This window comes from Balaenoptera physalus (genome assembly GCF_965194825.1).
Source record: "Balaenoptera physalus genome assembly, chromosome: 11".
Lineage (NCBI taxonomy): Eukaryota > Metazoa > Chordata > Mammalia > Artiodactyla > Balaenopteridae > Balaenoptera > Balaenoptera physalus.
This window is the reverse complement of record NC_138896.1, coordinates 107,408,715-107,421,619: the sequence shown is the minus strand read 5'-3', so window position 1 is coordinate 107,421,619 and position 12,905 is coordinate 107,408,715. Positions and strand designations below refer to the sequence as shown.

Sequence of the window (12,905 nt, the reverse complement as noted above, 5' to 3'; positions counted from 1 at the left end):
CGTAACCATTTTTAAGTGCCCAGCTCAGAGCGTTAAGTACACTCACGTTGTTGTGCAAACCATCCCCACCATCCATCTCCAGAACTTTCTCATCTTCCCAAACTGAAACGCTGTCCCCACTAAACACGAACCCTCCCCCCTAACCTAGCTCTTATGCGTCAGCTCCTTAATGCACACAGGGTCACGATGCCTGGGTACAGCTGTTCCCCAGAGCCGAGAAAACTGAGGCTCAGAGAGAACTGGACCTGGGCTGAGGCCGCACCCAGTGGGTTAAGGACTGGAGTCACGGCTGCCTGTCCCCAGACCTGCCAGTTCGTCCCTGCTAGTTGGCCTTTCCTTTGAGTTCCCCCCAAAGAACTCCGTTCTTTGGACATGCAGGGATCCACAGCCAGTCTCAGGCAGGGGGAGCGTGAGCCTCGCTCGTTAGAGGAGGGAGGGTTCCTAGCATTTGGGGGCAGCGCTCTGTTGGGCTGAGGGGCCCTCGTACCGCTATGTGTTTCCCAGGAAGAGGGAGAAGGACCGTCACCCTCACGGAGGCAGATGCCTGTCGCTAGCGGGCCTGCCCGAGGGGGGCACAGTCTGTGAACAAACAGCACGAGGAGAAGAGAGCTGGCTTCCCTCTCCCCCAGGAGCTCACCCATCCAGCCCCTGACGTGCGTTAGCAGGAATCACCCCATTGCCAGTCTACTCTAATGATTTCCCATCTTTCTCATCACGCCTGTTGAGGAGGCAAGATGCTCCCATTTTACAGAGAAGGAAGCTAGGCTCAGAGAAGTCAGGGTCACACCACTATTAAGTGAGGGAGGTCTCGAGAGGCTGGTGGAGGGGGTGAGGGCTGGGGTTGGTGTCCCCCACAGGTGCAGTGAGCTTGGAAACAAGGAGCTTGTGCTGGTGTTGGCCCTGACTCTCAGTGACACTGGATCTTCCTGTCTTTAATTTTCCAATCTCAAAAAAGGAAAGAACCTTTGTTTTTTTTGTTTTGTTCTGTTTTTAATTAATTAATTTATTTTTTACCTTTGGCTGCGTTGGGTCTTCGTTGCTGTGCGCGGGCTTTCTCTAGTTGCGGCGAGCGGGGGCTACTCTTCATTGCGGTGCACGGGCTTCTCATTGCGGTGGCTTCTTTTGTTGCAGAGCATGGGCTCTAGGCGCGAGGGCTTCAGTGGTTGTGGCACGCAGGCTCAGTAGTTGTGGCTCGTGGGCTCTAGAGCACAGGCTCAGTAGTTGTGGTGCACAGGCTTCATTGCTCCGCGGCATGGGGGATCTTCCGGGCCCAGGGATCGAACCCGTGTCCCCTGCATTGGCAGGCATATTCTTAACCACTGCACCACCAGGGAAGTCCCAGAACCTTTGTTTTTAACTGCTTTTCAAGCTTAATGTTTGAGCTGTGGGTCTGCTATAATCCAGTGGCAGTTTAGGCTCAGAACCCCTTTGGCTGACACATCAATCAGAGGTCAAATCATCAGCCCCCTGTTCTCTTTGGACCCCTTTCAAGAGCCTCTTGATCATCTTTTCCCTGAATTTCCAGCCCCTTTGGGCACATGAAAGGGACTTGCTCCTTGTGTATGTTCCTCGATCCTCCCGTGATGCTTCCCAAAGGAGTCAGCGGTTGGCCATGTCTGGTAGGAAGGCTGGGGAAACCTCCTTCCCAAAAGCCTCTCCCAGATGAAAGAGCAGACAGGTTTTAGCTTTTTAACGTTTAAAGGAGTCAGATGGCCTCAGAGGGTGTGTTGGTTGGCAGAGCAATTTGGCTGTAGCCACCCCAATTATAAGTGCGTCTGCGTGCCCTTTAACTCTGAAGTGTACTTCTAGACTGTGCTACGGATACTTGTGCACACATGCCTAAAGACAGACTTGGGGGAAGAGTCCTGCCCAGGTCAGCAGCCGCGGAGGCTGGACACCGTCTGCAGGGCACTGGTTAGATCCATGATGATAAGCGTCCACAGGATGGAGTTTTATGCCACCATTTAAGAACCGAGGCAGCTGCATGGACTGATGTGGGATGACCTCCGGGATAAATCATTAGGTGCAAAGATGAGAAGATTTAGAAAGATTGAGGGTCACCCTAGAAAGTTACCCATGGACTGGCTTTTTCAATCAGCTGTTTTACCTTTGGGAGCCCAGGGATGGGTTCTTGGGGTCACGGCAGCATTTGGCTCACACACATGGGCCTGTGGGCATGCACGCACGTGTGCAAAACCCCCCCACGGGCCCACGATCCCCACAGGGTTAAAAACCACCATGTGAATTGGATGGGAAACTAAGGCCCAGACTTGCCTGGGTTACCACCCATTGGTCACGTGCTGCCATGCGGCCCTTTGTGCCAGGCCCGGCCGGGCGCTCAAGGCCCAGAAATGATGGGGCACCGCCCTTGGCTTCAAAGGTGACCCAGACCAAAGTGGGAGGTTGCCGCGTCGACGCACGCGTGCCCGGTGGAGGGTCAGCACGGGCCTCAGAGAAGCGCTCAGGGCCGCAGAGGTGTGGAGTATTTGGACAGCTGCACGTGGCCCGCCAGGCCTGGCTCAGCGGGCAGGACTAGTCACCACACGGAGCCCAACGGTGTGGACGCTACCCCACAGCCGACCTCGCCGGGGCCTTGTCTCTGAGCTGAGGGGCTGCTGGACCTCTGCCACTCACCCCTCTCCTTTCCTCCCCAGTTTGTGGAAGTGGAAGGACAGATCACGTCCTTGGTTGATCTTCACCCATCCTTCCTAAGGAAGGGTTTCCGCCGGGAAATCTTCATCGCCTCCATATGTTGTGTCAGCTACCTGCTGGGGCTGACCATGGTGACGGAGGTAGGTGGCTCTCTCACCTGGCATGAGGGGCCTCCCCTGGCAGGGCCCTTGGTGCTCTAAATATGTTTCAAAGGTCAGTTCAAGGCCACGCCACCTCCCCGCTCCCCCCTGTGGAGGCAGCTGGGTGAGAGGTCCAGACCTGCTGAACTCCCAGCCACCCTACTTCAGGGGTCCTGCCCCACCCAGGGGCAGCAGGAGGCAGCTCAGGACCCAGCACTTGAGCCAGACTCCCTGCCCCACTTCCCTGTTACCCTGGCAACACAGTGGCCACCCTCTGCCCTCTGTCCCTCCTCATCCCCAGAGGCCTGGGGAAGGGGTGCTTCAGCCGAAATCCATTTTAACCACGGCTCTGTCCCCGCCTCCCCCCCACCTCCCCACTGTGTGCAGTGGCCCTTCTCAGGCCTGCAGGGGAGGCGTGTGAGCGTGTGAGCCTAAGCCCGGGCCCGGGCTGATCCGTCCTATGCCCCTCACCCATCTCTCCATACTCTCCAGCACAGGGTTGCATTTGCCCCCAAATTCGGGGTTTCACATCACCGATTGTCCTTACCAGAAGTAAACATAAATGCTTTTCTCGAAGTGTCTGTAAGAATCACCCCCTGAAAGGCAGACCACAGGTTCATACACTGAGCAACGGGGTCTCACTGAAGTCTTCTGTGTTGGCCACTGTGAGTGTTAAGCCCTTCCTTTGGAAACAGGCTTCAGAGAACCCATCATTTTTTGCTAAGAAAGACATGTTTTGCTTTCTTTTCTCTGTGTGTGTGTGTGTGTGTCTTTTTAATTAAATTTGTCAAACATGAAGTTAAGCATCTTTTTAGACATGCATCTGGTCCTCACACCCTCTGCACTTTTTTTTTCCTTGGGTTTTCTATTTCTTATTGACAGGCCAGATCTCTTTATATATTGAGGGAATGAGATGCCAAATAACAAATCCACCTTCTCTGGTTTTTTCTTCACAGGGTGGCATGTATGTGTTTCAGCTCTTTGACTACTATGCAGCTAGCGGTGTATGCCTTTTGTGGGTTGCATTCTTTGAATGTTTTGCTATTGCCTGGATATATGGTGAGTAGAGATGTTTGCATATCTTACTCAAGTCTCTCCTTTGGGCTTCTCTGTCTAGAAGCTTCAGAAACAGAATTCTAGTGGGAATTTCATTTTGAGTCAGACACAGAGGCGCTCCCTGCCTGGACTTTTCCTCTCAAGGCCGCCCCTTCCAGCACAAATAATCTGACCGTAGCCACACCGAAGATTCTCCCCATGCTGAAGGTGCGAGGTGTGAGTGGATGCTTTGACAAACACAGAATTTGGCCATGCAGGGGTCTGTCTTTGGTGAACCACTCTAGGGTCCAGGAATAGTCCATTCTGACTTCCTCGAGACCTTGGAATGGCCACACCGGGATTTGGGGGTCTGCGTAAAGTTGCCAGAAAAATACCGGGTGCCCAGAGACATGTGAATTTTAGATCATTTCAGATAAACGTCTGCCAACACTTGGGTCTATGTGGTGTGGAGATGCAGGGACCTGGATGAGGCCCTGGAGACACCCCCTCCCCACCACCACCCCCAGGGCCCTTGAGCCCCTGCTGTGCTGTTCCCGGGGCGGATGCTGCATCGGACACCAGGTCAACATCTGTCTGCCTCTGTCTCTTGCAGGCAGTGATAACTTTTATGACGGTATTGAGGACATGATCGGCTATCGGCCTGGGCCCTGGATGAAGTACAGCTGGGCCGTGGTCACTCCGCTTCTCTGTCTTGTGAGTGTCCTTCCGCGCGGCCGTGGTCAGTAGCCGTTCCTCCCCGGGGCTTGACAGTTTCACCTGCTGACCCATCGTTCACTCAGCATCTGCTTAGTGCTGGCCTCTGACAAGCCTAGTGACAACTCTGCTCGGGGAGGGGGCCAGGCTACTCCGGAGGGTTCCCTGTGAAGCATGAGTTAGGAGCTTGTCAGGAGGAGGGAGCAGGAAGGGCACTGCTGGCAGAGGAGCGTGAGTTGGGCACGTCAAGAAATTTCAGGGGCTCCATCACTGAGTACATGACCTTTCCCCAAACCCTTCCAGAGTTCATTGGCACAGTCAGGGTCCCTGATTAAGTTGAGGGGCCTTGGGGAATGTTGAATGGAGACGTCATAGACCCTGGAAATGTGGTGTTTCCCATGGAGGGCGGGGCTTGTGCCTGGAGAGGGGAGGTCCCAGCAGAGAGGAGCCCTGGGCTCTCCCAGGAACAAGGAAGCTTAGTAGCTGCCAGGACCCAAGGGCAGTGATGTGCACGTCCCCCTTCGCACCGGGGTTCCCGCGCCTGCCTTCTCGGGATGTGGCCTTGGGGCCCAGGCACCCGTTAGGCTCCGCTAGGAGGCTCTGGCCCAAGGGAGGTCCTCTGCAGCAAAAGCTGCTTCCCTGCCGGTGTTTGAAACCTATCGTGAGCTTGGAGCTAATTGCAAGGAAAGATGTCTGCAATGCTGCTCTCAGCTCAGACCGTGGGGAGCACAGATGGCAGAAATGTTCCTTGTGTTTAGGAACCAGGTGCCGGGAGATAAATGGGCCCTCCCCTCAGTGACCTCTGTTTCCAGGCCTTTCCTCTCAGGGACCCAGTTCCTGCATTTGTAAAACAAGGAGACTGACTGATGCGGGGCTGAGTGGCAGCGACCCTCTTAGGTTGTTACTTTATTACTGAGCGCGGTCTCGGCCTTTTCATCTGAGATGCAGATTTCCCCCACAAAATTAAGGAAACTGTGGCAGCCCATAACCACGATCGGGGAGTGCATTGTTGGAGGTGAATTTAGGTGGGTGCAAAGCCCGTGTTCTCATCCTCACTTAATGATTTATTTGTGGGCAACTCCCCTCACCAGTCTGACCATCCGATTCCTCCTCCCTCCCTCCCTCGGGGACTGGATAGGCGAGAGGCTGCATTCCGAGGTGGCGGGAAGAGGAACGTGACACAGGCAGACACGCTGCTTCCTGGGTTGGGTTGGGAGAGCAGAGCTGCCCTCCCTTGGGACCCTCCCCCACTAAGCTTCACCCCACACGTAGGACAGCAACAACAGGGCCAGGCATACAGTAGGTGCCTAATGAAGAGCGTTCCCCCCACCCCCTCACCAATTCTGGTTTAGATAGGTTTGTCTTCCCTTCAAACCCACCTTATTAGATAATGAAGGTTTAAGTCATTTTCACTGGGTTCTACACGGAGAGGCTGTAGTTCTGACCAGAAGCAGCCCTCCAGCCAGCCTAGAGTGCAGGCTTTGGGGCCAGAGCTGACCCCACCCCACCCCTATGTTCCTGGATGGACAAATGGCTTGCGCGTGGCTTAGGCTGGACCCCCAACAGGGCAGCAAGGCCCAGGTCCACACCCTGCCTTGGGGGCTGGGCCTGGGGCTCAGAGGGAGGTGGAGGGATGGCAGTGGGGGAAGGGAAGCTGTGTGCCCCTGGAGCTACACCACATGTCATGGAAACAGGGGAATGAGACAGCCACACCTCCCGCTCTCATTGACTCAGGCTGGGTGGGGAACGAGTAATTGTGACCACACGAAGAATCTGCGCTTTCCGGGAAGGGAAGTGTGGGCACCTGACTGAGCCTGGGCGGGGCCTGGGCAGGACCATTAGTGCAAATTTAGGATGAGGAGAAGGTGAGCTCAAGAGAGGTTCCCAGTGAGTGGGAACAGCCTGCCCAGAGGCCCCAGGGCAAGCGGCTGAGAAGCTGAAAGGAATTCCAGGTAGCTGGAGTATAGTTGCGGAGGAAGAGGCAGTGGGTAGGTGACAGGGAATTGCCGGCCAGACAAGGACTTTGCATCACGAAGGTCCTGGGGAACCGCAGAAGGGTTTTGAGCAAGGAGGCGGCTTGATCAGGTTTACCCTGGGGGCGGCCCTCCTGCACCAGAGGGAGAAGGGTGTGAGCCCCTTGGGTGGAGCCTGCCCTGGTCCCAGAAACCCCCTGACTGCCCCCGTCTCTCCACAGGGATGTTTTATCTTCTCTCTCGTCAAGTACATACCCCTGACCTACAACAAAGTCTACGTGTACCCCAACTGGGCCATCGGGCTGGGCTGGAGCCTGGCCCTGTCCTCCATTGTGTGCGTCCCCTTGGTCATGGTCATCCGCCTCTGCCAGACGGAAGGGCCATTCCTCGTGGTAAGCACTCAGGGCCCCGAGTCTGGATTTGTGGTGGGGGCAGGATGCTGAAGGCCAGCCAGCTCTCAGTTTGCTGTGTGACCTTGGGCAGGTCACTGGCCCTCTCTGAGCCCCAGACTCCTCACCTGCCCTGTGGAGTGGTTGAGATTGTGGGCAGGAGAGTGTGTAGTGGGAAAATGGGCAGCAGTGACGCATTCAGGGGCCGGGCTGGGGGCCGGAGAGGTGGTGGTGGCTTTGGATGCCAAGATAAGAGCCAGGGCTTCACCTGGGAGCAGTGGGGGCCAGGTTTCCCAAGCGGTGAGACAGGAGACAGGAGCTCATGAGCAAGGCTGGGCTCCAGCCAGAGGCCTTCCCTGGCCCTGGAGCCAAGTTTCAGATGAGCCCAGCCCGTGCTGGTGTTCCCCTCGCCGGACCTGTGGCCCCATCTGCTGCCCGACCCTCAGAAGCCACCTGTGCACCGAGCAGACCCTCCAGCTCCCAGGCCCCTGTGCCCGCCAGTCTCCTCCCTGCGCCTCCCTCCCGCCACCATCCTCTCAGAAATTCCTCCAACAATCCTGGAGATTCCAGGCCCTGGCAAAAGTCGGGGCTCTTTCCAAGAAATCCTTTTCTTAGAATCTCCCTTAACCTTTGGGCTTGGGCTGGCTCCAAGACGGCACTGTTTTGTTCTGGGCTGTTTTTATTGTTATTCTCTTAAAAATCTGGAGCCAGGATGTCCTGGGGCCCTGGCTCCTCTTGGGCTGGGCCGGTTTCCTTGTGGGCAGGGGATTGGCCTGGAGGTGTTGTTGGTGGGGAAAGATGCCAGGCCGGGCAGAAGGAGACCAGACCAGCCTTCCCGAGACAGAGGAAGTAGGCAGGGGTATGCCAGGAGGAAACCATGAGGCTGGGGTCTGTCTGAGCCAGGAGGACCCTTGGGGTGTTCCTGCAGCACTGGACCCACTGTATTTTCTCAGAGGACACAGGGAAGGACCCCAGTATTCAGCCAGAATGCTGATTGGCCCTATCGCTTGTCAAAATGCTGAAATACTGGGCCTGGGACAGACCCAGGCCCTCCCACAGGAATTTCCAGAATGTCCCTACCACCCAGGAACCAAAGGGTTAATTGAGGGCACCACAGGGGGTGTTGGATGTCTGTCCTGATTGCTCAGTGCCCACAGCTATACCCAACAGATCACTGACTTGTGTCTCTTCAAAGCCTAATTTTAAAATATTGTTCCATCCCAAGTTTAGAGGTTTGGGCAGAGTGGGGTTGGTGTAGGGGAAGGATTCGAGTCCACCCCGAATTCACAACCGGTCTTCACCCCCAAACCTGACCATTAACCAAAGCCCCCTCCTCTGAAGGCAGCTGGCCGCCATCCACCTGTCTTCACCACGTGCTCCTCGACCACCTACCTGCACAGGTTGCCAAGGGGTCCTCCCAGCCGTGAACTTCTCTCTGAGCTCCGTCCTGGGAGAATTCCAATTATGTCTGCACCTCCTGCAGAAATGGGGCCCCAGGTAGCTGCCCGGGGGTGTTTGCCTCGTGTCCCCCGTTCGGGGCACACACCCATTGTACAGATGTCCGGAGAGAGGCAAAGCGATGAAGGGGGAGCAGGGCCCTCCCCTCCGGCTGGCTTCCACCCTCGCCCTGTACCTGGGGCCTCTGGTCTGGTTCCTCCAGGGCCCAGGCAGCCAACCCAGGTGGGGAGGGGGACTGGGGAGCTGGGGCTCGGGGGAGGCGAGCACCATCGCAGGATGCAGTGCGGCTCTCAGCTCTGGCCCCCGTTTTCAAGGAGATGTGGGCCTGGGGTTGCCAGACCTGTGGTTTTTAAAGAGCAGATGGAAGTCTGGATTTTCAAATGAAATATCGTAGCTTTTAACAAGCAGCTTTTAAAAATTGTTATATACCTAAATTGAACGTAAATGCCGAGATAGAGGGTTTCTTGTTAGCACCTGCTTCCTACTTAAGCCTCTGAGTGGACGCTTGGCGGGAGGTGGGCTGGGAGGCGGGAGCTCTGAGTTCAAGTCCCAGCTCTGCTGTTGCTTTTCTGGGTGCCCTGGGGAGGGCTCTTTCCCTCACTGATCCTATTATCTGGCAACCTGGGGAGGACAAACTGCCGCGTGCCTGGCAGTGGTCCAGCCTCTGGCCCCTCTGTTGGGAGGGGCAGTGCAGACCCAGGCAGTGGTCTCCAGGCCCTCAGTGGGGAAGTGGAGAAGGCAGGACATGCAGCTTGTGGGAGACGGAGGTTCTCTTCGGGGAAAGTGGGAGCCATGGGAGGCTCAAGACAGTTACCCAACCTCGGGCATACAAATTGCAGAAACTCAGCTGCTTTGCAAGTCAGAGAAATAGGGGAACGGGAATCACAAAGAGGTGTATTTCAGCTCCATGGAAGAAAGAATGGGGAAAGAGTTTGGAGGCGTGAGTCCCCCTGTCCCTGAGGTGTGTAAGCAGGGCTTGGCCAAGGAAACTACCGGCGGGCACTCTGCCCTCATTCAGGGCCTGGAGGGACCTTAGTTCAAGTCCTCTGTTTGTCAGTGGATGAAATGGGGGGTCCAGAGAGGGTACTAGTTTGGCAAAGGCCACACAGCACACTGGCAGGACCCGAGGTGAAGAGGGAAACCAGGCCCCCTGACTTGCCTCCCCGTGCCTGTCCTCTTCTTTCTCCAGAGACTCAAGTACCTGCTGACCCCGAGGGAACCCAACCGTTGGGCCGTGGAGCGAGAGGGGGCGATGCCCTACAGCTCTCGCATGTCCGTTAACAGCTCGCTCAGGAAACCAACCCACATCATAGTGGAGACCATGATGTGAGCTCTCTCCCAGTCGACGGGCTGCTTTCCTGCTGTTTACTAACATTAGATTCTTATAGGACCAGGTTTACAGAGCTTTATATTTGCACTAGGATTTTTTTTTTAATTGTCACAGAAAATGTTTGTGTGTGTGTGTGTGCGCGTATGTGTGTGTGTGTGTGTGTGTGTGTGTGTGTGTGTGTGTGTGGTGTCGTGTGTATGTGTATTTTGTTTTGATTTGGGGATATTTTGTACAAAAAGAAAACCCACGGGCAGCTGTCCGGGGTGAGGCAGAGCTTTCATATGGAATTAGATGTATTTTATGGGAACTTGGTCAATTTTTCTTGGTATTTTTTTTTTAACATATAACTATGTACACACGTAGAGATTGTCCTACACTTTTACCACTTGAATTGATCTTGCCAGCAATAGATCTTGTTTTCAAAAGCAATTCTTCGGTGCTGTGTAGCTGGCAGAAAGTTCTGCCCCCAAAATGCAGGGTGGAATTTTCCTGGGACAGCAGACCCATTTTAAAGGTGTAGTACCTTACCAACCTGGTTCAAGTGAAGCAAACAGCTATCTGGCCAGACCCCGAGGGGCTGGAGAAAGGAAGGCTGTCGGGAGACGCCTCACGACACTTGTCTTAGCCAACAAGAGAGATGCCAAAATAATGAACCAAGCCCTCAAATATAAAGGGACTCAAAGCCCACAGATGAGGCCCAACAGGAAAAGTCTGATGCTAAGAGCGCCGGGAAGCACTGCATCAAGAGCAGAGTCCCTTTTACTTCGAGATTGAGGGGGGCTCGTCAGAAGGACTGTCAGAAGCAGCCGTCTGCGAGGGAGCGGCGTCCTTCCTGGGGCGTCCCAGGGAGCGAGTGGAGGCCGCCCAGCAGGAGCTGGGGGTCTCAGGGCTGCAGACCCCACACAGATGGGGCTGTTGCCTGCATGCGGATTCCGATCAGGTCCTGGTTGTTCCCCCAGCCGACCTCTCTCGCAGCTGCCTGTAGGGGAAGCGTGACGTATTTGGTGAGGGGCGAGGGGTGAGCAAGTGGACCAAAGGACGTGGCCCCAGGCGCCCGGGACCTGATTTGGGGGAGGGGGCGGTGCTCTTCTTTCCTCATCTCTCCACCCTCAGCTCTGTATTCATCTCTCAGAGGCTCTTGTTGAAGACCCCAGCCCGGGGCCGCCCTGGCGCCTAGCAGGGGGTGCCAGGAGCGAGCTTTCATTGGGGCCAGGTGCTACCCAAACTCTCCTGCAAATTCAGGCACAAGTACAACCCACGCTGGTAACCTGGGAGATAAGGAAACTCTTTATTCCCCCTTCCCCGCAAAAGCTGGGGTCGGGTACGCACTCTGTGGGGATCGAGGTCAGGAGGTGAGTCAGGGTTGTTCGGGGGCAGGCACCCCAGAACCGGCGTTCCTCCCTGAACCAGGACGGAAGGCACTCCACCTTTAAAATCCCAAGTACGGACACGCCTCCACCCAGCCCGCATTTGGATCTAAACTGTGCCATTTAAACAGAAACTTCCAAGTTCAGGGTCTAAAGTAAACTGAAACGTGGTCACGCGCAAACGGCAGTGACTGCCTCGGGGGTGTGGAGAGCCGGATCCGGCTCTGGCGTTCAGAGCAGGGGCTCTCTGAATCCTGGGACCCCCTCCCCAAATCCGGGCAGGGGGGGAGTCTCGGGTGTCCCCCTCCCAAGGGGCAGAGACAATTCTGAACCTCTCGTCTTTAGCAAGCATTCACAGTCCGCTGTCTCCAAAACATATACCCTGCCAAACAGCACCCAATCCTATTCCAAACCGTCAGCAAGTCTGTGTGCCTGTTTTATGATGCATTTATGGTTGCTACTGTGTCTGATTTGATTGTATTGTTTTTGGTTTTTTTCCTAATTTTATCAAGTAGCAATGTGACCTGTTCTCCTTTGTCTTACGGAACTTTAGTAAACTAACCACTGTCGATGACTGGGGACAGGTTACTTACGTGCGGGGGCGAGGAGGGCCACAGTGTTTCGGGTTGGTAGGCAAATTGCAACATTCTGGAAATGGCCCAAAAAAGGCCCCTTCTTCTAAGATTCCCAGACCAAATTCTAGACCAAAGACACATGCAGACCAAGTCCCCAGGCCCCGCCTGGAAGGACGGTCAGCCACTTTCCCAAGCCTGCTCCTCGCCCTTCTCCCGGAGCACCTGTCTCCACTTGTGACCCTCCTGTCTGATACCCTAGCTCTTGTGTATCAGCAGAACTCTGCTCTATGAGTACAGTGTGTAATGGTGTGTGACTTCTATGTCTCCACATAAAGGAAACTTGTCATTGGAGCTCACGACTCTGGTCCGCCTGTCTCTGGGCAGTCCCCCATCCATGCTCTGCCTGGGATGGGTTGGAAATTCTGATGCTCGCAGCCAGATCTGGAAGGGATGCAAGAGAGAGGTTTAAAGGATGTTTTTAGCATGCAGAAATGGGTAATGGCCCCAGGATAATCTCACCTGGGGAGATGCTCTGTCCAGCTGGGCCTGGGCCCTGTTAGTCCCTATGGTGGAACCACATGGTCACTGATAGAGAGGCTTCCTGGGCCCCCTGGTCAGCACCCTCATTGTCAAAGGGGCGTGTTCTCCCTGAAGACCAAAGACCAGCCTTTATGAAAAGGGACATGCTCCGTCCCCAGAGTTCAGGGACGCGGTGAGCTGCAACCCACCCTGTGACCACACTCATGGGCCAGCTGGATCCCAAGCTATGGCTTAGTGGGACGGGAGCAGCGGTCCACCCGGCCCCCTCCCCTCAGCAGCCGTCTGGAAGCGAGGCACTGAGACGTCTGTTGCACCACAGGAAACTGAGGGGTCCAGGCAGAGCCCCTCAGACAGGATTTAGCCTGAGGCCACATGGGAAATTCCCAGGTGGCCGGAAGTGGCCTTGGATGATTTCTGGGCCATACACAGCTCCCTCTCTGTACCTCCGGTCCCACATTCTCACCCCAGATCCCCAGCACACCCCAAGACGGTGGGGAGACAGAGGGGAGAGGGAGCCCCCCTCAGCCTAGCCCAGAGTGTTCTTGTGTCCCCAGGTGCCACCGCACTGTGGTCAGGGCCCCAGCCAACGTCTCCCAGCACTACCCCTCCAGCTGGGGCAATGCTTTGGGCAGCCAGTGCTCCGGCAGGCGCGCCTCCCTTCCGCACCAAGCCTCAGACACAGTCTGGGAAAGGACCCAAGAGAAACCCCCTCAAGGCGGCTAGAGGTCCCAT

At 55.7% G+C, this 12,905-nt stretch overlaps 1 protein-coding gene across 5 annotated transcripts in view; it reads left to right on the top strand.

Annotated features, from left to right (window-relative positions):
* The window catches only part of SLC6A6 (solute carrier family 6 member 6), a 78,533-nt gene extending 66,544 nt beyond the window's left edge, over positions 1-11,989 (top strand). For all 5 annotated transcript variants that reach the window (XM_082413468.1, XM_082413467.1, XM_082413466.1 and 2 more), the window contains 5 exons: positions 2,655-2,792; positions 3,749-3,851; positions 4,441-4,541; positions 6,736-6,906; positions 9,551-11,989. In XM_082413468.1, coding sequence (XP_082269594.1) covers positions 2,655-2,792; positions 3,749-3,851; positions 4,441-4,541; positions 6,736-6,906; positions 9,551-9,691 — 654 coding nt within the window. In that variant the 3' untranslated portion in view covers positions 9,692-11,989. The remainder of the gene's footprint in view (positions 1-2,654; positions 2,793-3,748; positions 3,852-4,440; positions 4,542-6,735; positions 6,907-9,550) is intronic.
* Positions 11,990-12,905: the final 916 nt, after the last annotated feature.